The 26,016-nt window shown below is 38.0% G+C and overlaps 3 protein-coding genes across 3 annotated transcripts; 1 reads left to right on the forward strand and 2 right to left on the reverse strand.

Annotated features, from left to right (window-relative positions):
• Positions 1-382: 382 nt before the first annotated feature.
• LOC122034125 lies at positions 383-871 on the forward strand. The gene has a single exon (XM_042593250.1). The coding sequence runs from the start codon at positions 383-385 to the stop codon at positions 869-871; it is 489 nt and encodes a 162-aa protein (XP_042449184.1).
• Positions 872-2,379: 1,508 nt separating this feature from the next.
• Positions 2,380-7,878, reverse strand: LOC122035001 (axial regulator YABBY 5-like). Its single transcript, XM_042594364.1, has 6 exons — positions 7,615-7,878; positions 3,627-3,746; positions 3,377-3,497; positions 3,061-3,109; positions 2,845-2,920; positions 2,380-2,619 (listed from the first exon to the last, which is right to left on the reverse strand). Exons 1-6 carry the CDS (start codon positions 7,687-7,689, stop codon positions 2,530-2,532), a joined length of 531 nt encoding a protein of 176 aa, XP_042450298.1. The 5' UTR covers positions 7,690-7,878; the 3' UTR covers positions 2,380-2,529.
• A 16,585-nt stretch (positions 7,879-24,463) lies between these two features.
• On the reverse strand, positions 24,464-25,716 carry LOC122035235 (syntaxin-121-like). The gene has a single exon (XM_042594653.1). It carries the CDS (start codon positions 25,521-25,523, stop codon positions 24,606-24,608), a length of 918 nt encoding a protein of 305 aa, XP_042450587.1. The 5' UTR covers positions 25,524-25,716; the 3' UTR covers positions 24,464-24,605.
• Positions 25,717-26,016: the final 300 nt, after the last annotated feature.

Below are 26,016 nucleotides of genomic sequence, written 5' to 3' on the forward strand. Positions count from 1 at the left end.
TGGCGCGAAGAGCGCGAGTACGGATCCGGGCACATCGGAATGGCGAGCGTGCGGAGCGGAGCCAGTCACACGTGTGTCGCAGTAATAAAGAGTTGGATAAGGACTCGTTCGAATGCATTGATTAATACTCTCCAGCGGTCGGCGGATGTCTATTTAATTAGCGGATAAGTATGATTTAGGACGGCAACCTTAATTAAGCCGGAATGTTAGAGTCGCCACGCCATTTCAGTTCCCGTTCTGTTACATTCCACAAATGGTTTGGTTTCTAGAACGGTCAAACTATAAAGCGGGCGAGCTGTGGGTCCCGTAAACGGCCCTGCGATCGCTAATCGACGATGACGTCGACCGGCCGACAGTTTTGACCAGACGCCCCCCGGGCACGATGGCGCGGCGCGGCTCCCTGTCCTCGCCCTGCCCTCAGTCGGCGATGCCGCCGGACATCAGAGCACGGCGCCGGCATCCGGTGATCCTGAAGAGGTCGCCGCCGCCGGTGGGCGCTCGGTGTGCGGAGATGGCCGGCGGCGCGGCGGCGGAATGCGTCGCTGTGTGCTGCTGCTTCCCCTGCGCCGCGGTGAACGTGGTGGTGCTGACGGCGGTGCGTCTTCCGGCGGGGATCTGCCGGAAGGCGATGCGGGCGCGGAGAGACAGGCGGAGGATGCTCAGGCAGGCGAGGCTGTTGGGGAACAGGGCCAGCGATGATAGCTCCGCGGTAGCGGGAGAGGAGGAATCGGAGAGAGAAGAGGTGGTGGTGGGGCTGACGGCTGAGGAGATGGCGGAGGTGGAGAGGGCGATGTGGCTGCGGTTCCAGGGGGCAGGTTTCTGGCGGAGCCAGTCGCAAAAAGAGGAACCAAATTCAATGCTGGTCGCTTAAAAGATGACGGTGTTTACACGTAACGGTTATAACCTCCAAAGCAGTTATCTAGAACGAGTATAACGGCTTCCTTTGTGTCTAACTGTCTATGCCCTCATCATCGATCTTATGTCCTTCCCAACCAACATTTTTATCTTATTTTTCTTTTTTTTTCCTTCTTTCAATTTCAAGAGTAAAAAAAACACTCCTTTTATGTGTATATAACGTTTTGATCTATAAATTTGAAAGTACGAATATATATACCTTGATTTAACTATTTAGATGTTGATCTCATCCGAAAGTTGAGTTCGATGGGATACCGGTGATGATAGTGAGAACATTGACGAGGAGAGAAATCTGGGACCTGGGGGAGAGGATCGTTGATATATAATATCCACGACCCTGCAAATACCACAAACCAAGCACCTGGAAACGTTAGAGAAAGAATTAGGGAAGAGATCCCTTACACAGGTCATTCGACGCTCAAGTCAGAAGAGAGGCCGAGCAAAAAAAACTGAAAAATCAATCAATGTGTGCGCGTAAGTAAGATTATTGTCTAGCGCGTACCTGCCAACGGAGAGGACATCCCTTTTTATATAACCTTTTGTAACCTCCGCAATTATAAGGCATCAGAGAATGTCAAACTACGATAGTCTTTCATTGGGTAGAGGAAGATTCCGTAGTTTGTATGTGGTAGAATATTGGAATATTCTCTGATGGATAAATGTTATCCTATGACAAGTTATTGCGATTTCCTGACAGCGTTGTCCCCTTAGTGGTCGAACCTGCTACGAGGTCGACTGGGTGTAAGGCTGAGATGGTGTCCAAGAGAAGTAAGGAGACTGAGCCCTGGGGTTCGACCGATCTAAAGACGACCGAGATTAGTTTGGGAGCATTGCCCATGAGAAGTGAGGGACTGAACCCTGTGGTTCGACTAGCCTAAAGATAGCCATGATTAGATTAAGAGTTTTATCCATGAAAAGTTAGGAGACTGAGCTCTAGAGGTCCGATCGACATAAAACCGATCGGGATTAGATTGGGAGCCTCCTTGCCCATGATAAGTGAGGAGACTGAGCCCTGAGGTCTAACAGGCCTAAAGACGACCACGATTAGTTTGAGAGCCTTATCCATGAGAAGTGAGGTGACTGAGTCCTAGAGATTCGACTAGAATAAAGCTGACCGAGATTAGATTGGATCGTCTGAGATTAGAGGAATGGACTACCTGAACGCATAGTCCTTAATCTTGACCACCATCTTCTACTAACTTTTAACTGCCACGTCATATTGACCATCGACTCCGTCCTAACAGTGGAATCATCCACTATTCTATGATCTATTTTGTCATCTAGAAACCAGTATTATTCTTTTTCCATGTAAAAAAAAATAAAGAAACCCTAAACCATATGACACCGATGGATATATCATTGTGAGCTAGTAATATATATACTGAATTAAGCATGTTATGTAGGTAGGTATCAACCAAAAGATGAAAAATCAAGAGAAAAATTAGCCAAATTAATGGAAGCAAATTAAGTTAATTAAAGTTCAAATGCAGTTGATCGATGTGCTAATCCAGCCATACGTAAGACTACAAGTTCAGGAGTCTAAGCATCTGCTCATGACTTAAGCATGCACATATCATTCATTATTAGGAACGTACTCCTAATTAGTTAACTGATTTAACTTTTTAGATCACCTGGGGAAGTCATTAGCTCCTCAAGCTTCTGTCGCTCGTCGTTGTCAGGATTATCGTGAGGCAAGTGTGCCCACTGCAAGATTAGCAAATATAAATATACATTTGGGTTATTAAAGTCTTTTAAGGGTCATTTAGGATTAGTTGACCTAGTGTTTTTGTATTAAGAAATGCAAGTTAACAAACGAAATTACTGCTTCATTACTTTGTTCTAAACTAACAGATGCTAAATATTAAAATGCATTATCTAATTATCAATGCATGCATAAAATTATGATCTATCATGCAACGAGAAACTTACATTCTTTGCTGCAGTGCTGAATGCTTGTTTGTGGCTGATGTTAGGATTATTAGCCTTTAACCTTTGAATCTCCTCCCTATTTAATTATCAAAGTTACAAATTCCTCGAACCCATAATTATTAGGTAGATGCAATATAATTGTCACTGAATTTTGATTAGTAAAATTAACAGTACCATGCATGCACTTGGAAGTACTGAAAAAGAGCATGAACTTACTTGATAAACTTGTTGTATGCAGAAGGCAGACGGTGTCGTTTTTCAGGGGCTGGTAAATAAAAACAATATTCCCAGTAATTAGCATGATAATTGATTACATTAATTAATCAAATTATTTACCTATCTTTAAAACAAAGAAAGTGTTTTCAGTATGAGGTTTAAACTCAAGCTATATATATTGAATCATTCCTAGTCATTTGTGTTTTCTTATGAACCCAAAATACTTTTCTGAATATAGATGAAAGAAATGGCTGATCAATCAAACCCTACACAATAAATGGAAGATATGTATGAGAATGAGAAAATGCATGCTTACGAGGAACAGGTAAATGTCGTCGTTCAGCATTTTCAGTGGAGGATACCAAAGAAGTCGGCCTATCTTGTGAAGATGATCCAAAATCCATTTGGTAATTTTTAATAGCTCCAATATTGAATCCCTGCCAACAATTTAGTGGTAAAGGCATTTACGTGAAGCAAAAAACTTAACTAAATTGGTGGTGAAATCCACACTCCAGCACTACTGTACAAGTGAAACACAAATGATAATCAGAATTGGCCATTAAAACCTGAAAATCTTGGGAGGGAAAGGGCTGAAAAATGGTGCCCAGGTGCACAGAGAAAATGCTGGCACAATGGCCACAACGAACAGTTACTATGTCGAACGACCTGTCACTTGGGAGTGTAACCTGCATAGAGAGACAGATATGTATACTATCATTTAATGATACTGCATTTTTTAGGTTAAGATTAAATCTTAAAGTGCATTGTAGGCAATAATTTGGGAGTAGGCATGTATGGCCCTCGAACACAAAAGTTTCTAATTGAAGCATGCAATATAGTTCCTTCATTTCACCACCTCATTTTTAGGTTTAGGGTACCAACATGAACTTAGGGGGGATTGGATGTCCACTTAATTTCACAAGTAGAGTTTAAGAAATTAGTGCAAGAAGCAATTAACAATAGGCAAAAGGTTTCCTAAGTACTTGGTTGGAAGGTTACATTTGATATAAATGCATTCAATGGATAGAATTCATGACATATATATATATATATATATATATATATATATATATATATATATATATATATGACTTCAGAAATGGATTTATCAAACAAAATTATAATTTGTTTCAGATTTTGATAAATCAGAAACAGATTTGCTATGAAATTACTAATTTGTTTTAGTTAAATAAAATATAGTATATGAAGAAAAATTGAAACAAAAATTTTAAATGAATTAGAGAAGAAATTGAAAATACATTTTTACAAACACAAATTATCAAATTCCAAATGAAATCTGAAATAATATAATTTCCGTCAAAAGAATCTGTTTAAAATTTAATAAAAAATTGAGACGGAAGAAAAATTATTTTAAATTTATATAAATTAGATAAAGATTTTTAAGATAGAAATAAAATCATGTATGTAAATTAGACATGAATTTAAAAATGAATTTAAAAATAATTTTAGATGAAATTGTAAATAAATTTTTATAAATAAAAAAATACAGATTATGAAAAAAATTTGAAACAATAAATTTGAGATGGATTTTTTTTTCAAATTTCTATAAATTAGAGATAGATTTTTAGAATAGAAATATAATCTGTTTCAAATGTATGTAAATTAGAGATGAATCTAAAATAAAATTTAAAATGAATTTGAGATGAAATTGTAAATAAATTTTTATAAATAAAAATAAATACATATTACAAATGAAATTTAAAATAATATAATCATTGAAAATTTAATAAAAATTTGAGACGGAACAATTTTTTTATTCAAATTTATATAAATTAGAGACAGATTTTTTAGAATAGAAATATAATCGGTTGCAAATTTATGTAAATTAAAGATGAATCTAAAATAAAACTTAAAATGAATTTGGGATGAAATTGTAAATAAATTTTTATAAATAAAAATAAATACATATTACAAATGAAATTTAAAACAATGTAATCATTGAAAATTTAATAAAAATTTGAGACGTACGGAACAAAATTTGTTTGAAATTTATATAAATTAGAGGCGTAATTTTAAGATAGAAATAAAATCGGTTTAAAATTTAAGGATTAAGTTTACTTAAATGATGTAAATATTTATTAATATTAATGATAATTGTATTATTTTTTAAAATTGAGAAATTAGTTGTTTTTACTATTTTTAATCTGTTTGAAATGTGCTGTTGTTTCTTGCAAAGTATCATGTCGATGAGAAATTGATTATAATATAAATTTAATGATAAATTTAGAAATGAATTTATGTATTGATATATAAATAGAATCATAAATAGATTTATAAATAGATTAAAATTATATTTGATACTAATGACGGATTCAAAATAAAATTAGAAACAAAATTTATATTTGAAATTAATTTTATTTGGTTAAATTAAAAATAGATTCATAAATAATTTTTTAATCCATTTTTGAAATTAGAGACGAAATATTTCCATATCAAAATAACTATGGGGCTTTCACTAAAAGATTTTTAAGACAGAATATTATGTCTCAAACATTCGTTAGAGATAGAAAAATGACTTTAGATGAAATTTTTAATCTCTAAAGCCCTATTTTCTTGTAATGATATGAGAATGAGATATTCCCATATATTAGAGCAACTTACTTACATCTTTAGATTAGAGGTGTCAAGATGTTGTCCCTAGAATCCAACACAAATCCAAATAGGTTGTGTTGAGCACAACTAGGAATATCCTTCGGTCCGCTCGGTTCTAACCCAAGTCTTAGTGACCCATACCAGCTTGAACTTGAGCCTATGTCAATTGTTATTTAATCAAATTTTAAAAATATAAAATATAAAAATTAAGGGGATTTTTCTTAAAATACAAACAATTAAAAATAAAAAAATTAGAATTTTATTATATGATTATGTCCTATACAATATCTATAATTAATACAATAAGACAAATAGTACATAAATATTAGATTTACCTTACATTTACCTTTTACTTACTCTATGAGGTAGAAGTGGGTCAAGTCATGTCATCTTTGACTTGAACCACTTGGTTCTATTGTATTGTCTCAAACCGGCTTTGACAATCTTTGAATTTGATATTTGGATCTAATTGTCTTTATCTTATTAGCGCATCTTTGTATATAACCATTCCTTAAGCATATGTACATTTACAAGGCATCTCCTACAAGTGGCTTTTTCTCTATTCATCCAATTCACTTGATTGCCTACATTATTAAAGCATGACTTTGGCACTATTATTGGCATTGAAATAGTTAGTACATCTGAGCTATGGTGGATAAGTTAGGGTTCAAAGAATATGCCTTTTTCACCATTCTTTGAACACGACCTATAGGTCAAGCGACGATCGCCTAGCCTGCTTCGCGGGCTAAGTTGGTTCCAAAGCGGCATGATCCAAACTTTGGCATGGGTACAACTCATGTAGTCTAGACAACAAGCTAAGACAATCTATTGCCCATTGAGTGTTTATATTAATGGAATAATCATTTAAGGTTGTCATTTACTGCCCAATCAATGGTCTACAGTGGATTGGGCATATGAAGGAGTGTGTTGAAATACTTTTTTTTTTCTTCTTTTTTTGCACCCACAGTCCCACATGAAAGAGTACCTGTAGGAGTCTTTTTAGGGCTTAAAAGAATGGGTATCTGTCTCTAATGGTTAGACTATTAGGATACTTAAGTACTTCTCATTATAGTTATATATATCATTGATGTTGATATCCTTGATTGAAAATACAAACAACAATAACACATTTTCAGCATGGAAGATTAGTTAATTCTAGTGAGATGAAATAAAGAGTGAGTATCTGTATCTTTTCAAGAATGTTGAATAGTTAGAACATAACTGAAATGAGAAACTGAGAGTAATATATGAAGTAGAACAACAAATTAAACTATCATTATAAAAGTGAAGTTAGATATAAGTTAGAAGATGATAACATAATATTGGGACACTGAAAGATAACCAAATAGAACACTAAGTACAATTACAATAATATTACTTTGACAGAAACATTATATAAGGTGAATTGCCTTCTTTTAAGTTTCATATTTCAATATTACTTTTTTTTTAAAAAAAAATCTTGTTTCAATATCTATTATGCTTCCTATTAAAACTGGGGAAAAAAAATATGGTGGGGGTAGGAGTCACTTGTAAAATAAAGTTTATTACAAAGAGAATGACTGCTGCTCTCTTTGATTTGAGTGGCCGGAGCCCTCAGTTTTTCTGATGCTTGAGAAGTGGAATGGTGAAGGGAAGGAATTCCTTTTCATAAGCCTCAACAAAGTAGGCTAACTTATCATTCAAACTTCAAAAAAAAAAAAAAACAGAGAGAAAGAGAGAGAACTAACTCAAGCACAGGTTCCATATGATCTATCCAAAAAAACACTAGAAAACACACTTCTGAAATCAAGAGACCCTGGAAAATGCAGACGTACTGTTGAGAAGACCCCATGACATGCAGACTTAAAGGGAGGGGGAAAAAAACTTAAAAGAAAATAGCAACTCAATTCTTTTTTTAAAAAAATTTCATGAGACAGAGAGTGGGAGATGATGGATAAATACCGCGAGCATTGTGTTGCAGAAGTTGCAGTGCAAGTAGCAAAGGTGGTCTGTTGCAGTGTGCTGGTAAGCCGACATCTCTGTTTAATTTGCTGATCTCCAAAACCCTAGCTCGCTGCGCGCATACGATGTAGAACGAGAAAGAAGGAGAAGATGCTAGCGAAGGAGGACTAATCGAACGATCATCTATATCATGCAGATGTCTGAAAGAACTTTACATTTAGCAGGTCTAAAGGACTGCTTTTCTATGTCTTAAATTTTCTTTTTCTTCTCTTTCGGAAAAAAATAAAAAACCAGGAGGGTGGGGACAAAAACTATTGTCTTTGTGATGAGAGTTCAATGTACAGAAAGGCAAGAAATTCACAGTTGAATTAATGAATGAAACGATCAGATAGGAACCCCTCTCCCTCTCAGTATATTAGTAGTGGGGATTCAACAATTAATTAATTATATGGCTAATAATGTTAAAGAAAAAAGGGATTGAACTTGTTGTATATTATTAATTGTTGTTGAAGATGCAGTAATTGTCATTAACTAAATCAATTCCTGTGGCACTCCTCATTGTTCTCATGTTGCACCTGTTCCCTTGGTGTATGCATTTACTCTGATGGACCACAATATTGTACCCAAACACAACAAGTAATTAATGTTTGGTATTGTAGATTGGAAAAGATTCGCAAAATAATTGTCACTGTAGATTGGGTTGGATCTTCTAGAGGATTCATTATATGTCCAGTATATGTTGATCCGGTGTGAAAACGGAGAAGAAGATTGCTGAGAACGATGACTCTAATGTTGACCAAAAAAACACTCCTTACTGTCCGAAGATGCCTCTTAAGCTCTCCCGCATCTCATAAAAAATGTTAGTGTCGGATCAGGGAAGGAGTCCCGAGATTACCCCTCGATGTTCAAGTCAGTAATCGAGTCAAGTTGAGTAAAACAAATGAATTATGAATAATAAATAGTGGTATCGCGTCTTGTGAGTGCACCGACACTGGTAGATGAAGACTCCTTTTTATAGTGTCACTGTTTATGCACAACTCTCAAAGCGTTTCTAAAAAATGACATACCATAAAAGTGTCCTGACACATTTCCTAAAATAAACCTGCAATTTCTGTACATGGTAGGAAGGAAGCTTCTAGTGTACAGTCCGCCTACCGAATATTCTCTGTTCTCCGTGGCACAAAATATCAAAATAATATAAGGCTGTTGGGTTGAGGGGCCCATTATGAGTGCAATTGATAATCTGACCAACTAAGACTCCCAAGTGTCCTTATCGCTATCACTCGGAGGTACCGTCCGGTCGGATTAGAGAACTATAGCCAAAGACTCGACCTCCGCACAAGCTCTTCATTGAGTCCAGAAATTCGAAAAAACTGAGTATCTAACTGGTTCAACTGAACATATGGTTCGATCGGCTAGATCATTTTGCCGAGCTAGTTAATATGCTATTCTTGAACCAAGGATAAGAGTAGGCTCAAGTTCAACTGGCTCCTTAGTCCGGTCGGCATGACGGTTCGGTCGAATGCCTCTCGTACAAAGGAACCAATTGCACGGACTTCCATGTACGATTATCTCTCTTTGACTTTGATCGTCATATTAACCGATCTTCTATACTTTGACCTGACTCGAGTCCCACCTCACTCGCTGTATCGTATCATATGTGATCAGCAGACTCTGTATAATTTGATTGTAGTCATTACAATCATCAGTGCTCATCTTTGCAGTAGCCCTATTTTACGGTAAATTTCACTTGCCTGTACAGGTAGTGCCCCAACCTCTCACAATGAGATGGTGGGACCCACTACTTAAGTGTGGATTCCACCATCCCAATATGAGAGGTTGGAGCACTACCTGTACAGGCAGATCAAATTAACCCTATTCTACCAGGGTAAAGTTCCAACAATAACTGGGCATGTCAGGAAAAATAAACACCAGCTACAGTTGGACATGCATCCTACACATGTTGGACAAATTGAAGACTGGCCAGGAAGAACAAAAAAAAAAATTAAGGAATATGAAGAACAAAGTTTCAAAGAATGAGGGTTGTAATTAAGTACCAAAAATTACCTGTCCATCTAAAGTCAAGCTAGTAATCAAACAAATAGTTACTATTTGTTTAATATGTATGTCACTATTGATTATCTTTATATATATATTTACTTTGAAAGGAAACAATATACTAAGAGAATAGAGAAGGAGATAGAGGGAAATGAAAATGAAACAGCATAGTTACTAAGATTATGATAAGACTATATAATTCGAGACAAATATTTTTGGCATGAGATTACTAAAAGTAATGGTATTTATGAGAAATTTCTAGCTCAACATCTAATCAATAGTAAATGTGTTATTTTATAATTTTAAAAGAGAAACTATGCATCACCCCACAAGAACCCTAGTTTTACTTGCACAAGATAATATTTTGCCTCCCACTGAAGGAGCAAATAGGATTTTACTTATGCAAAATAAAAAATAAAAAATGTTAGAAGTTGAATGATTGATGGGACTGCATATGCATGGATCTAGCAGTAAAAAATGAGGAATCTTTGAAAGTAAATAATGAAGCTACTATTTAATTGTCCCATGGTAGGTCCTCTCTATTACTAAATTCTTAAACAGTTAAGGTGTTTTTCTTCATTAATTGTTTATTATTCTGAACAATTAAATAGGGCCTTGATAATAAAGAATGTGCAAATAAGGTTTCTATATGTCAAATGCCTACATAAGCCCCTCTGAATTCTTTGAATCCAAATGTAAGTAATTTTAAAAAATCAAAAAAATAATTTATCTAAGAAATAATGGAAAAGTGTCTATTAAATTTTATACGTTTTTTTTGGATATTTTTAAAATTAGAATTAACTAGTCCTAAATGATAATTTGACAAAGTGAAATTAGTTAAATTAAATTATCTAATCTTAAAGATAAATACTTGTTCATTACTTTTTGTTAGAAAATGAAAGAGGCTCTCAAATTATGAAATAATGGAATAAAATAATTCAAAGTATTAGAAGAAATATATATAATGTCATAAATTAATAATTTTCAAGAAAAGTCAAAAATCAACTTTATTTGTGAATTTTTCAATTGAAACAACTTGATGGATGGAATAAAAAAAATACTACTTTAAAAGAAGGTGTGAATTTTCATTTTTTTTTAAAAAATTATTGCAATCACTCAAAGTATTTAATCAAATTTTAATAACTGAAAGTATTATTTTTAATATATATATATACACACACTATAAAATTAAATAGGTTTTCTCTTCTATTTGTTTAAACAAATACTTACAAAGTTAGATAAAAAATTTGATCCTATTTTTTTAAATTGTTCTATTATTTTAAAGTTATTTAATTATTTCGCTCAAACAACTTAACTAACTAAAGAGATTAAGCTGTTTTAAAAAATGGAGGATATATATATTTTAGTTCAGGGAAATGATAGATTCTTATTTAAACATTTAGGGATATAACAATAAGTATCTTTTTCGGCCAATTAATTAATAATGCATGTATGGGAGTCTAGAGAACATGCTAATAGCGAAGATAGTAATCAAGAGATGACAAATAGAAAAATATAAAATAATATATCACAGTAGAACAAAGCATATCATCTTGCCGCTAGAGTTTGATAGCTACTTAACTAGTGCCCAAATGAAAAAGGATTATGATATTTTTGAATAGATCGTATAAGTACAGAATCTATCCAGGTCTGATACATGGCTGAGCAATTGGTTAAAATCGAATCGATCGAACCAATTGAATCGATCGAAGCAATTGGTCAGAATCGATCGTATAAGTACATTGATAATTGGACAAACCAAACTTATTTTAAACTGATTGAATTGATCGAACATTTAAAAATACTAAATCGACCAAATCGATTAAACATCAGTTAATTCAATTTTCGATCAAAATAATTAAATTTTTTGATCCGAAATTGTTAGGCAATCAATTCCGGCATCACCAATCGATTGGAGAATGAATTTGTCGTGAAGAGATCGTGAAAGAATTAACCCCAATCGATTGGGGGACATTGGGGAAATTTCCCGAATTGATTGGGATGGATTTGTTGCGATACTTGGCGAAGGAATTGCCACTAATCAGATCTATCAATTGAGCATCTCCAATTGATTATCTTGTTTCGGTTTAACTTATAATATCAGTTTAATGATTTGATCGAATTTCAATTATCAAAATCGAAACTGAACCAATTAAGCTGGAAAAAATAATAATTTTCTAAGTTAACCAAACTGAACTTTAATTTGGATCGATTTATTTAATTTAATTAAATTTTTACTCACCCTTATATAACTCTAATTTTAATTTTTATTAGAAGAAAAATTCAAGTTTAATTCAAGCTTCAGGCTTCAACACATGCTGCTAGACAAAACCAGAAGTTTTAGCCATCACATAGAAGTGAAAACTTCCAAAGCCCTTAACTAAAGCTACTTGGCACCTAAACATATAGGTGAAGAGGATCACAAGTTCTCAAAATATTATAGGAAAATTAGAAGGAATAGGTTGTTGTAGAATTTTATACTATGAATTAACTCGAGTGAAAAATCAAGGCATGCCAAATCACCCGACGGTTAGTCGACTGCCTTGGGACATGAGAACTCTAAACCCTAGCCAACTGATCCATCATTTACCATGATGTGATCTCTTAGGAATGGGCATTTTCTGAAACTACCAAACTACCATAATGAGTTCTTATTGTGACCAACTTGACTTGGCCACGGCCTTAGAAACCTAATAAATTAATCAGTGGAATCAGTACTGAAGAACTGAATAAACAATAGCTTCTGGTACATAGCTAGGACGTAGGATGTATGTAATTCCGTGTAAGGGATCAGAATGAATCAATGATCCCCATAAGCCACAGGTTAAGAATCAGGTACTTCTGCTCCTGTAAAAAGTAAACAATAGTGCTGCATAACGATCGATGCATTTGACTGAACATGTTACCTTTCCGTGTATCGAAATCCTCGATATCCTGGAATTTTCAGGCGGGAAAAAAGCATGCTGCGGGTCGTCCTCGAAGACCATTCACGTAGAAAAAGCCTAAGAATGCAGCATGTGCTTGGGAAACGAAGGGTTGCAGATGTCTCGTTTCATCCCTAGCTTCTTCCACGCCCTTTGAGTAAACATGAGATCGGAGTTAGGGCTGCGTTATAGGCCTACAGCGCGCGCTGCGTGAACGTCTTGTCCATATGTGAAATTCACTCAGGTAAACACCGCTCGATTAGCTTTGCAATAAATGAAAGGAATAATGCGGGAAGGAAGAAGATGAAGATCGAGCTTAGCACCGCCAGGGCTACGTAGCTTGTGCGTACGAATTGGTTGCAGGCAGTGATGCCACCGCCATCGTCCTACGTGCTTAATTGCGGGCACATCGATACGTCTCCATCGGTATCTATCTTCATGTCTGCCCCTCGTGATGGATTGATTGGCTAGCTAGCACATCGAGAGCTCGACGATCGATATGATCGTCTTGAGGAGCACTCCTGCAACGTCTTGATCACATTTGTATTTTTTGTCTCGCCTATGGAAAGCTACAGCTCGCTGCAAAAGAGCCAGTGGCGTTGGATTGATGGGTTGGAAAAAAAATTATGGGAGAAAAAAAATTGTGGAAGAGGAGGAGAATAAAAATAAAATGTTCATCTATTTTATTCATGTGAAAAAGATATATATTTATAAACTTATTAGATAAATATTAATAATCTATTTTTTTTAATTCTATCTTCAGAAAACTCTTATCCATCAAATTTTATCCTATCACAAATTCTCATCAATAATTACCACCTTATCATTCTATCTTCATAAATTTTTATCAACAACTTTTATCTCTAAAATAAAATTTAATTCTCAATACACCCTCTTAAACTTGATTTTGTAACTCCAAGTAAATATTACATTTTGATGAAGTCTTCAAATTTGAGTAACTTTGTAAATATGTCAGTAAGTTGATCTTTAGTCTTCACATAGACTAGCTCCACGTCTTTGTTTTTCACATGTTCGCGAATAGAATGAAAGTGAACATCAATATGCTTACCTCTTTGATGATATATAGGATTCTTCCCCAATGCAATTGTCGATTTGTTATCAATGCAAATTTGAGTTGTTTCATTTTGTTCAATTTTTTTCTCCTTTAGCAAGCTTCTTAGCCATATAGCATGACTAACACATGAGGATGCTGCAATGTACTCTGCTTCACAAGTGAAAAGAGTAATAATAGGTTTTTTTTGACATCCAAGAAAATGTCGTATCTCCAACGAAAAATGTAAAGCCAGAAGTGCTTCTCCGATCATCACAGTCTCCACCCCAATCACTATCCGAATATCCAACTAGTTAAGAATTGTTAGAGTGAGAATAAAATAGTCCGTGATTCAGAGTACCTCGGACATAACGAAGGATTCGTTTGGCCGCCTTCCAATGAGTCTCTTTAGGCTCCTCCATGAACCTGCTTACAAGATAGACTCCATATAATATATCCGGTCGAGTGCAAGTTAGGTACCACGAGCTTCCCACCAAGCTTTTGAAACGTGTGGGATCAACCGTCTTTCCTTCGTCACTCTTGGATAACTTTGTTTTGCAGTTCACCGGTGTGTTAATTGGATTACAATCATCCATTCTAAATCTCTTGAGGATCTCCTTTACATATTATTCTTGAGTCATAAATATGTCATCAACTCCTTGTTTCACCTCCAAGCCGAGAAAGTAGGACATAAGTCCCATATCAATCATATCAAATGCTTTTGCCATGCTTCCTTAAAAAGTTTTATCATTTGAGGTGAACTTCCTGTCAAGATTAGATCATCTACATATAATGATACCAATAAGATGTTATCATTATCCACTCTTACATAAAGAGCATGCTCATAAGGGCATTGCATAAAGTCATTTTCTTTGAAGTATGCATCAATTCTTGAATTCCATGCTCTCGGTGCTTAATTCAAGCCATAGAGAGCTTTTTTCAATTTCAACACCTTTCTTTCTTGCCCCTTCTTAATGTAACCAGCTGGTTGTTCAACATAGACTTCTTCTTCTAAGTATCCAGTAAGAAATGCTGATTTGACATCAAGCTGAAATATTTGCCACTTTAGTTGAGCGGCTAAAGAGATTATCAACCTTATAGTCTCCATTCGGGCAACGAGAGCAAATACTTCTTCGTAGTCAATGTCAACCTTTTTGTTTATAGCCTTTTGCTACAAGTCGCGCTTTGTACTTTTCTATTTCTCCTTGAGCATTTTTCTTCACTTTATAAACCCACTTCACACTAATGAGTTTGTGACCATCGGGCAAAGTAGTAAGATGCCAAGTTTCATTCTTCTCAATTGCTTTCATCTCTTCATCCATGGCTTTCTTCCATTTGCTATCTTTCATAGCTTCTTCAAAAGATACAATCTCTTCATTAGCATAAAGACAAATGAGATTAAATAGAGTTGTCACCTCATATAATTCTTGAAGACTCCTTGTCTTTTGTGGTGGAGGATTTTCTTCATTCGAGGATGATGAAGAAGTAGGCGACGGTGGTGGAGTTGGTTCTTTTTCTTCACTTGTTCTTCTTCTTGGATCATCACCATATTAGCGCTCCAATTCCAAGCACCATCTTCTTGAAATTCAACATCTCTATTTATGATAATCATTCTGTTAGCTCGATTATAAAGTCTGTAAGTCTTCAATCTTGCATCATAGCCAATGAAAATGCAAGGTAAGCTTTTGTCATTAAGTTTCGTTCTTCTTTGATCTGGAATGTGTGCATAGGCAATATACCCAAAAATCTTCAAATGAGATACACATGGCTTGTATTCGGTCCATGCTTCTTGAGGTATAATTCCTTCTAGATTCCTTGTAGGAGATCTATTTAGCAAATACACCGCATAGTTTACGGCTTTGACCCAAAATTCTTTAGGCACTTCTTTTGTTTTTAGCATACTTCGAACCATATCAAGAATAGTTTGGTTCTTCGTTTCAGCAACTCCATTTTGTTCACTACAAAAAAACCTACAAATAACGACGACATTCCCGACTGAATTTAACTCAGTCGGTAAATACCGACTGAATATATATTTCAGTCGGTACTATTCCGACTGAATATATATTTCAGTCGGTACTATTCCGACTGAATATATATTTCAGTCGGTACTATTCCGACTGAATATATATTTCAGTCGGTACTATTCCGACTGAATATATATTTCAGTCGGCAATTTATTTAACGGGTTCGGGTATTGATGTTTACCGACGGAGTTAACATTCCGTCAGTATATATCGCTAATCGGGCGATCCGATTAGGGTTAGAGTTTACCGACGGAATTGTGATTCCGTCGGTAAAACAGAGTGAAATTAGGGCACGGTGCAACTTTCCTCTCCGCGCGAACTTGATCTCCTCTCCTCTCCGCTTCCTCGGCGATCGGCAACCAGCAATCGACGATCTCAGCGTCCAGCCTCGTGTCCTCTCCCGTTGTCGGCGATCAGCAACAGGCGACTCTGGTATGCTCCTCTCCTCCCTCATCTCTTTTGTTTGACGCGCATGTCGGCGCTACGCCGGTGCCTGCTCCCCGGGCGTGTGTTCCACCGGCGCCTGCTGGCGGCAGCCGGCCTCCGATGGCGCCTACTTGCTGCAGGCTGGCGCTGTAGGCCGACGCCGCAGGGCCCTGTTCACTGCAGGGCGGCGCCGCATTCCCCTGCTCGTGGAGGTCGGTTGCCGCAGGCCCGTGCCCATCTACACTGCTTACTGCTTTTCGATTCCAGTTTTTTTGCTTCTCGTATGAGATCGGATCTGTTAGCGACTGAGTTCGTCTCTCCAATGTGCGAGAGAGCTTGTGTCGGTTTAAATCTCATCTACGCTGCTGATTTCTATGCTGTATAATAGGCTTTCTGCAGAGGAATCTAGATTATTTGTAATTGTCTGTCTTTCGATGGGTAATATTCTTTGGAGATTTCTCCGGAAGATGTTAACTATGCAGAAATGTAAACTTTTAAAAAAACATTTGTAGGTCTGATATAACTTTGATTAGAAAATAGGTTTTCTGAGCTAAACTAAGTTCTCTGTTTTGCTGAGTTATCTACCTTTCTAAAAAAATAATAATTATTTTTTTTGGTCTTTTCCTATTTATAATTTTTCTTTTTCTTTTCTAAACTCTTAGAATATTTTTTTCTTCTCTAGTGACAGTTGGTATCATGTTCATCATGCTCAACCTAGCATGACACGTATATGGCTGACTCCTAATTAGTCCATTTTAGTGAAAAATGAAAAAAATTGCGAATACCCCTGCCCGAGAACCATCTTGAAAGGTAAATCATGATAATTGAGAGATAATGTGGGTGGAAGGGTGAATAAAAATAGAATTTAAATAAAGAAAATAAGCTCATGATCTCATGGGTCATGTCAACTCATGATCGCGGCTGGCTGCAGACCCCTGCTTACGTTCTATAAATTAGATTTGTTTTACTTGCATTATCTTTTATTTAGTAGACTTAGTTTATATGTATTGTTATTTCATTTAATGAGCGTTTATGCAATAACATATAATTTTTGTAATATGATAGGAAGATAATGAGATGAATCTGAGCTCATAATGCTTTATTAGGTAACAATGTATATGAATAAAGCTTGGATGTACAAGATTTGAAGACTCAGATGACTACCATGGATTAGAGGTGGGAGGAGAGATGGGCTACTCAGGAGTAGACATTGTCCCAGATGCGAGCAGTCATTGCTAGATGGGATCGATCACAGCAGCCCCAGTCAGAGGATCCCCAGTCATAGCATGGTATTGAGTCACAGGAGACTCGAGACCCATTAGACCCTGCTGATGATTAGATTTTTCTGAGGTATGTTCAATTACAACTAAATTTTTTTCTTAGTGCAATCATCCTAGTTGTTATTAATTCAATATTAGTGTTGTTTGATTGTGAACCGAACATCTGGTTTACTTTCTCCATCATAAAATTTCTCATAACCACACTTTAACCATGCTACTGGAAGAAGTAGAAAAAATAAAGAAGCTAGATTATTGATATACTAACAATGTCTTATTTGATTAATTAACCATCCTTAACACCAATAACCAAGCCCTCCACAACCTCCAGTTTGTTAAACTTTAAGTTGTTTTGCCTAGTGACAAACTCTAAGTTTGTTAAACTTTCATTTGTTGTTTTTTTTAATAATCCAAGTGTCCAAACTTCACCCGATTAATTTTCGAGATACACAACCTTTCCCTAATTCAACTATCGAGTAAATTCGGAGTGCAGCTTATGCACACTCAGAAACTAACTTGATATTCTTATTGTTCCTTTGAGTACTAGTGTTGTATTGTTCCATGGCCAGACCAACTCCAACACAACTCTGCTGACAAGCAAACTCATAGACACTAGATTTCATGCATAATCTGTCCTCTAATGGGACAAGGTTCCAAGCATAACCTAAAGGTTCAGATTTGCCTATTGTCCTCATTAGGCTTATGATACAATAACTTGAACTACTTCAATCATAAAATGAATATTGTAGTTGTTTTTATAAGGTTTCAGATTCTTAAGTGGTTGTGGAGGTGGCTCAATTTTAGTAGTTGTATGCTTAAAGTATATTGTAGTTATTTTTAGGTTTCAGATTCTTAAGTGGCTTTAATTTATCATACATTAATTAAGTCAAATATAATTATTCTATTTGGATATTCTTAGATATTTATCTTAAATTGTATTGCATTTTGCAGGAGTTCATATTGATACATTGACCACTGTACTATCATTGGATATCTACCATATAATTCAGGTATTTTATTACATGCAAAATTAGTTATATATTACAATTATATCGATTCAGTCTGATTATAATCTCTTATATTTGACTTTTACAGGATTATATTTGGATTTGTGTAGGTGATGTATCATGGTAAGTTTGGATATTTTGTATTTAACGTTGACTTATCAGTACTTTTGGATGTTTATGATTGTCAGTACTTGATATTTGGTTATGTTTTATTTTGTATTGAATTTTGGAGATATGGCCACTTGTTATATGTTTTGTATTATTTTTTAGACAGTTTTATTATTTGTTTGTGAGCATATTATATGTTGTGTTGGTTGTTGATTGTGTGGATTGTGATTATGTATGATTTGTGTTTGTCTTACCATCGTTTGTGATGATTTTTATTGTATAAAATTTGTATATATGATAAGTGGGAAATGTAGGGCAGGGATTTCAAATTTTTTACTGCATATTGCCGACGGAATTCGATTTTTCGTCGGTAATTTCCGACGGAAATCTACATTCCGTCGGTAATTTATCGAACAGCAACAGGTTTTTTACGATACCATGCCGACGGAATTAACCTTTCCGTCGGTATTCCCCGACGGAATTCTAAATTCCGTCGGAGAATACCGACGGAATTCAATATTCCGTCGGTAAATCACCGACGAAAAATTGAATTCCGTCGGTATTCTCCGACGGAATTCTACATTCCGGAATACCGACGGAATTCTACATTCCGTCGGAGAATCCCGACGGAAAGGTTAATTCCATTGGTGATTACCGACGGAAATAAACTTTTCGTCGGTAAAAAATCGACGGAATTTGATTCAGTCGACAACCTCCGTTACATGCCATTTGCCCTTTGTCGACGGGATAAGTTTTCTGTCGGTAATAAATACCGACGGAAGTCATATATTCCGTCGGTAATTTCCGACTGAATACAATTTCCGTCGGTAAATTAAGCGCCGACCCAATTCTTCCCGATGCCAGAAATTCCGTCGGTATTCCGTCGGAAAGCTCATTTACCGACGGAATTCCAACGGAATATTCAGTCGTTAGTCGCGACTCTTTTTGTAGTGGTTGAGGGGAGTAAGGTGCGGTTAAAGGCCTCCAAATGCCATGATTTGTATAGAATTTTTCAAATTCTTTTGAGGTGAATTCACCACCACAATCTGACCACATTGCCTTAATAGTATAGCCGGATTGATTTTCTACTAATCCTTTGAATTCCTTGAACTTCTCAAAAGCATCGTCTTTATTCATTAAAAGATAGACCTAAGTTTTCCTGTTGAAATCATCAATAAAGGTTAGAAAATATCAACGACCTCCAAAGGAGGTCGGAGTGATTAACCCACATATGTCTGTATGAATGAGTTCAAGAGGCTTCTTAGCTCGGTTGTGTGATTCATTCGGAAAACTTGATCTAGGGTATTTGCCAAGAACACACCCTTCACAAATATCATCTTGGGTATTAATATGAGGAAGACCATTCACCATTTCTTTGCTTGAGAGAAGCTTTAGAGCTCTGAAGTTCACATGCCCGTACCTCATGTGTCATAGCCATGTACTATTCTTTATGCATGCACTTAAACATTTTGCAGTAACATGCTTAATATCAAGAGAAAACATCCTATTTTTGGACATAGAAATATGAGCAATAAGTTTGCTTTGCTTTCTCAAACGAAGACTATCATCTTTTAGTTACATATTAAAACCTTTCTCAAGCAATTGTCCAAGACTAATAATATTAGTTTTCATGTCGGACACATAATAAACATTAGTGATGTATGTGTAAGCTCCATCTTTAAGTTTGATGAGAATCTTACCAACGCCTCTTACTTGGATTTTGGACGCATCTCCAAACGAGACTTGTCTATTCACCATTTCATCCAACTCAGCAAAGATATCTTTATGCCCGCACATATGATTGCTTGTCCCGAAGTCTAAGTATCACAAATTCTTGTTTGTGGAATCTCCATCCTTTCTTGCTAGCAAAACTGCATCATTGTCATTGCCTTCTTTTGATGCGTAATTAGCATTCCCTTGCACATTGTTAGAGTGGCATTCCGATGCATAATGTCCAAATTTGTTGCAAGTATAACATCTTACATTTCTTTTGGTTTCTATCTTGATTGTTGTCTTTACTTCTTCCACGACATTGAGCAAAGCCCCTGCCATGGTCTCTACCTCGGCCACGTCCACAGAAGTCACCACGGCTACTGCCATTTTCTTGCGAACCTTTGATTTTTGACTCTTCTTTTTGGTCAATAATCGTGAGCTTGGTTTGTAGAGCCTGCTCCATAGGCTCTCTCCGTCTTCTTTGCATTCTTGCTTCATGAGCTTGTAGAGAACTTAATAGTTCTTGCACCTTCATTTCTTTCACATTTTTTGATTCTTCTATGACTGCAACTACATAGTCATACCTTGGCTCCAAGGAGCATAGAATTTTCTCTACGACGTGACTATCTTCAATGTCGTCGTCATTTCTTCTTAATTGGTTGACAATAACCAATACCCTTGTAAAGTCGTCTGATACACTTTCGAACTCTTTCATCTCCAATGATTCAAATTCTCCTCTCAGGATTTGAAGGTGAATACTTTTTGCTCTTTCATCACCTTTGTATGCTACTTGTAGGATCTCCCATGCCTTTTTGGAAGTTGTAGCTTCGGCTACTTTCTCAAAAGTTGCTTCATCAAGAGCTTTATAGATTAAAAAAAAACTTTCTTATCTTTTCTCTTTTGTTTTGCCATTGCCGTCCTCTGTGCCTCCATTTGGTCGACTCCTTCTTGAGGCACTTTATAGCCTCTTTCAACAATATTCCATAAGCCTTCGCTCTCCAGTAAGGCATTCATTTTGAATACTCCAATTACCATACTTCAAATCAGCAAGACGAGGGATAGGATGCATTGACATGGCTCTGATACCACTTTGTTGAAAAAGAAATTATGGGAGAAGAAAAATTGTGGAAGAGGAGGAGAATTTTTACGTGGAAGAGGAGGAGAATAAAAATAAAGTGCTCCACTTGCTTCATTCATGAAAAAGGTACATATTTATAGGCTTATTAGATAAGCACTAATAATATAATTTTTTTTAAATTCTATCTCCACGAGACTTTTATCCTTATCATGACAGCTCATCAAATTCTATTCTATCACAAACTCTCATCAATAATTACCACCTCATCATTCTATCTTCATAAATTTTTATCAACAACTTTTATCTCTAAAATAAAATTAATTCTCAACATGATGATGATGCCAGTACAAGAAATTAAAGATGCAGGGCGATCCCGTCCGGAAACTGAGTCGGATGAAGGCGGAACGCGCTGTCGCTGGTGTTTACGGAAAGTCGCTGCGAAGCCTGGTCGATCTGGCACCCGTTGGGAGAGCTTACACGAGCGGATGACGGGGGGTGATGACGAAACGAGGGTCCTGTGCACACTCAGACAAGCCGCCTCTGCGTTAGAGACCAAGAACCAGGGAAAAAGTCTCCGGGTCAGGCCCTCCGACGCTCAAGTCAAGTACCTTTTCCCAAGAAGCACAGAGAAAGGACGAAAAGTAAGAGACGAGAATGAAATGACGAGTGAGTGTACCTGCGTAAGGACGAAACCTCCCTTTTTATACTGCTGTGGACGTTTTTGGAGTCTGGCGAGTGTCAGGGAATGTCGGATGTCAGGCTTTGTCTGACGGTGATTGACACGGGGCATCCTCTTATAGGTCGAAGGAGGAATCTGGAGGTAACGAGCCCTAGACCGTTAGCATATTCCCTGACACGCTGTGATTATTCTCTGACGGGTGGTTACGATTCCCTACCTTGCTTGTCGTGTAGTATATGCTTGCCTCGCCCTGTTAACCCTGGACTGGGTCTTCGTACTTGCCGACCCCGACCTGTGATTCATGATCTGTAATCCTCGGTTTGCATATCCCGACCTGTACACTTTGATCCCTGTGTCCTGCATCACAAGGCGATAGGTCCTGACCTATATCCTTGGCTAGCACATCCCAACATGTACGTTTCTATCTATGTGTCTTGTGCCGCAGGATTGTAAGTCCTGACCTGTATCCTTGGCTGACACATCCCGACCTGTACGCTTCTGTCCATGTATCTTGTGCCGCAGGATTGTAAGTCCTGACCTGTATCCTTGGCTGGCACATCCCGACCTGTACGCTTCTGTCCATGTGTCTTGTGCCGCAGAATTGTAAGTCCTGACCTGTATCCTTGGCTGACACATCCCGACCTGTACGCTTCTATCCATGTATCTTGTGTCATAGGATTATAAGTCCTGACCTGTATCCTTGGCTGACACATCCCGACCTGTACGCTTCTGTTCATGTGTCTTGTGCCGTAGGATTATAAGTCCTGATATGTATCCTTGGCTGACACATCCCGACCTGTACGTTTCTGTCCATGTGTCTTGTGCCGCAGGATTGTAAGTCCTGACCTGTATCCTTGGCTGGCACATCCCGACCTGTACGCTTCTGTCCATGTATCTTGTGCCGCAGGATTGTAAGTCCTGACCTGTATCCTTGGCTGTCACATCCCGACCTGTATATATAGACTCAACTCCGGAACGTCACTCGAGCCCGACCAAGACCATCCTTTATCCTGACCCATTGAACTCCATATAGGCCGGACTTTTGACTTCCATGTAGGTCAGACTTTTGACCACCATGTAGGCTTGACTTCTGATAACCACGTGAACTTGACTTTTGACCATTACGTGAGCTTGACTTTTGACCACGTCATCTCCCTGACCCTACGATCGTGCACCGTATCACATGGAAAACAAATAATTCAATTGTCTAGTAAAAGATCATACTAACGAAGATAGTTAAATTCATTCGTAGTAGTAAAAATGATAAATGACTGCCTTGTTAGAAACAAGTATAAAGTTGACATAGAACTGAACGGCAAAAGAATAAGATTCTAATGCAGCAGTTAGCCAACAGTTACTGGAGCAGTAGAACTATGCCTCAATCGCAAGCTTAAGATTCCTAGGACGAGGACCCTAATTAAACGCTAGCTAGCAATTCCTGCAGACTGCTGCTGAAACGCCAAGCTTCGAGCTCAAATTGAAATATTTAATGGCATGCAAATCAAGAACTGGAAGTCGGAAGCAGTATCATGTATCTTAATGGCTCGGAGCGGCCTTGAACAACTACGTACAAAAAGTTGTACTGCGCGAACAGAATCTTAGCTTGGATACTCGTGTTCCGAGCCTATATTTTGCTGTCTAGCAAGTTTTGGATAGTTGACCTACAGCCTGTGGCACGACCAGAGTATGCAGCGAATCATTGTACAGCAAACTATCTCCTTATGGAACTCCTTGTACGAATAAAAAGGAGCGAAACAGAGCTCAGGACGGGACATCAAATGGACCTCTTGTATGATTTAGTTGTCTCTCGATCGAACGGTCTCGTCTGTTGAGGTTTAGTTCCATTTCGATGCCGGCAACGCCGGATATATAATTGTAAGTTATCCTTTATCTCTGAAAATGCACTTAATTATACATGCACCAGATCAGAGCACTCACAATGTGACATTGTTGGTGAATACATTAGACTTGCCACTTGCCACTTGCCACTTGCCACTTGCCAGAAAGAAACATCTGATAACCCAAGTTAAGAAGTTTATCAGTAGCATACTATTTCTTTCAAGGAATAGTTTAGCCGAAGATATTAGCAGGGATCATATCTCTTCTTTCTAGCTTGTGGATGCCCATGTAAATTAACAAAATCCATGAAGGCCCACCAGTCAAAAAAAAATCAAACCACACCAATGCACCAAGCCTTCCCTTTTGCTGCATCAGATTGAATTCCACTACATGGAGTAACTGCAGGCAAATGGATGCACAAAGGCCCAAGAGCAATCAGAAACTCCTCTGATTTCGATAGTATGTTAGAACTAATTGTGCTTACTTGAATGGAAACTTGATTCAGAAGTGAAGAATTTAATTATCTTCGTTGAATCCAAATCTGAATCCCCCATTCCGTGTTGAACTTGTCAACACCTTTGCTTCAACAGATGTTAACGCGTTATTTTCGTTGTTCCTCAATTTTTTCCCATCAAATGGCGTCATCCATGAAGGAATCAAGATGAAAATAAATATTCATGTTTCAATCATCCACTTCCCCTCCACAAGAAGAAATATTGCATTTATACAAATATTTTATACATATCAAAAATCAATAACAGCAAATAATTAAGCAGCAGCAATGACGGCAATAATAACAGTGATTTAATTTTTCTTCCTGGTGAGGGAGATGACGGTAGGAAGGACGATGATGAGGATGATGACGAGGATGATGATGATGGTGATGCAGGTCCATTTGCGGGTGTTCCTCTGGTAGGCCCGGGCGGCGCCGAGCTGCTCGGTGCCGCGGCGGACGAAGGACTCCGCCCGCCCGACGTTGCTCTCGATGTCGTCGAGCTGCTGCCCCTGCGCCTCCACCAGCACCGCCATGTCCATGAACACCTGCTGCAGCTCCAGCAGGCTGCGCTCCAACTCCGCCACGGCCCCGTGCCGCTCCCGGATCTCCGCCACCACCTCCACCACCTGCCCCCGCCCCTGCTCCTCGATCGCCCGCTGCAGGAACCGCTCCCCTTCCCCCGTCGCCACCAGCGCCTCCACCGTCTCCTTATCGGCCACTTCCCCTGTCACCGTGTAGTAGCGCCGGCCCACCGTCTCCCGGTACTCCGCTTCGATCCGGGTCCGCAGGTCGGCAAAGGATTCCATCGAGTCGCGCAGCTTCTTGCGGAGGCCCGCCACGACGGAGGTGCGGGTGCGGTCGGTGGAGCTGCCGGGGCCGCATCCGGGGAGCGCGCGGTTGGCCGCGTTGGCGCGGTCCAGCGACTCGAGGCGGAGCTTGATGAGCTTGGCCTTCTTGAGGCTCGCAGCCACGTCGGCGTCCATCCGTCCACGGAGAGCCCGCACCGACGAAGCGTCGTGGAGGGTTTTACTCTCCTCGTTGGCGTCGCTGAGGGAGCGATGGAGGCGCTCCACCTCCTGCAGCTCCTCCTTGATCGCCTCCACGTCGTCGAAGAATTTGTCGAGGCTGGCGCCGCCGGCTGCACCCCCGGCCGTCGCCCCCATCTCCAGATCTCCGCCGCCAGTCGCGTCCCGTCGCCAAGACGCCGTGGAGAAGAGGCTATTCATGATCTCTGTTCTTCTACTCCCCCAAGATCTCTCCTTTCTCCCCTTTGTAAATTTTTCTGCAAATTTGCTAATAAGCAATCAAAAAGGTGGAAAGATTTCAGACCAGCAGCAGGCGTAGAAGAGGACGAAGAACCCGCGGAATTGAATGTGAGGAAATAAAGAAGAAAGAGGCAACAGAGCAGGCGTAGAAGAGGACGAAGAAACCGCTCTGTTTGTACCTGGCGATGAGTCCATCTGCTACGAACCATCGTTGACGTTGACTTCATGGAACACTTCACGGTTTAAATTTTGCAAAATGTTATTTTGGTCCTTGTAATTTATCAAACGATATATTTAATTTTCGTCCGTCTGATTTACGTCGCTTTAACAGTCATTATTTTCCATTAAAAACTTTTGAATAAAAATATTTAATAATCGTATAAAACTCAGAATTAAACAGATAAATAAACTCAAAGAAAGAAAACAAAATTATGAAAAGTCTGAAATGATAGAA

This window comes from Zingiber officinale, chromosome 11B (assembly GCF_018446385.1).
Source record: "Zingiber officinale cultivar Zhangliang chromosome 11B, Zo_v1.1, whole genome shotgun sequence".
NCBI classification, from domain to species: Eukaryota; Viridiplantae; Streptophyta; class Magnoliopsida; order Zingiberales; family Zingiberaceae; genus Zingiber; species Zingiber officinale.

Bases quoted from the DNA above. Each gene is read 5' to 3' on its own strand.
- LOC122034125 (XM_042593250.1), top strand. From the start codon at position 383: ATGGCGCGGCGCGGCTCCCTGTCCTCGCCCTGCCCTCAGTCGGCGATG.
- LOC122035001 (XM_042594364.1), bottom strand. From the start codon at position 7,689: ATGTCGGCTTACCAGCACACTGCAACAGACCACCTTTGCTACTTGCAC. The intron at 3,747-7,614 runs GTATTTATCCAT...CTCTCTATGCAG, and splicing joins TCTGCAACACAATGCTCGCG to GTTACACTCCCAAGTGACAG. The intron at 2,921-3,060 runs GTAAGTTCATGC...ATAATTAAATAG, and splicing joins GCATACAACAAGTTTATCAA to GGAGGAGATTCAAAGGTTAA.
- LOC122035235 (XM_042594653.1), bottom strand. From the start codon at position 25,523: ATGAATAGCCTCTTCTCCACGGCGTCTTGGCGACGGGACGCGACTGGC.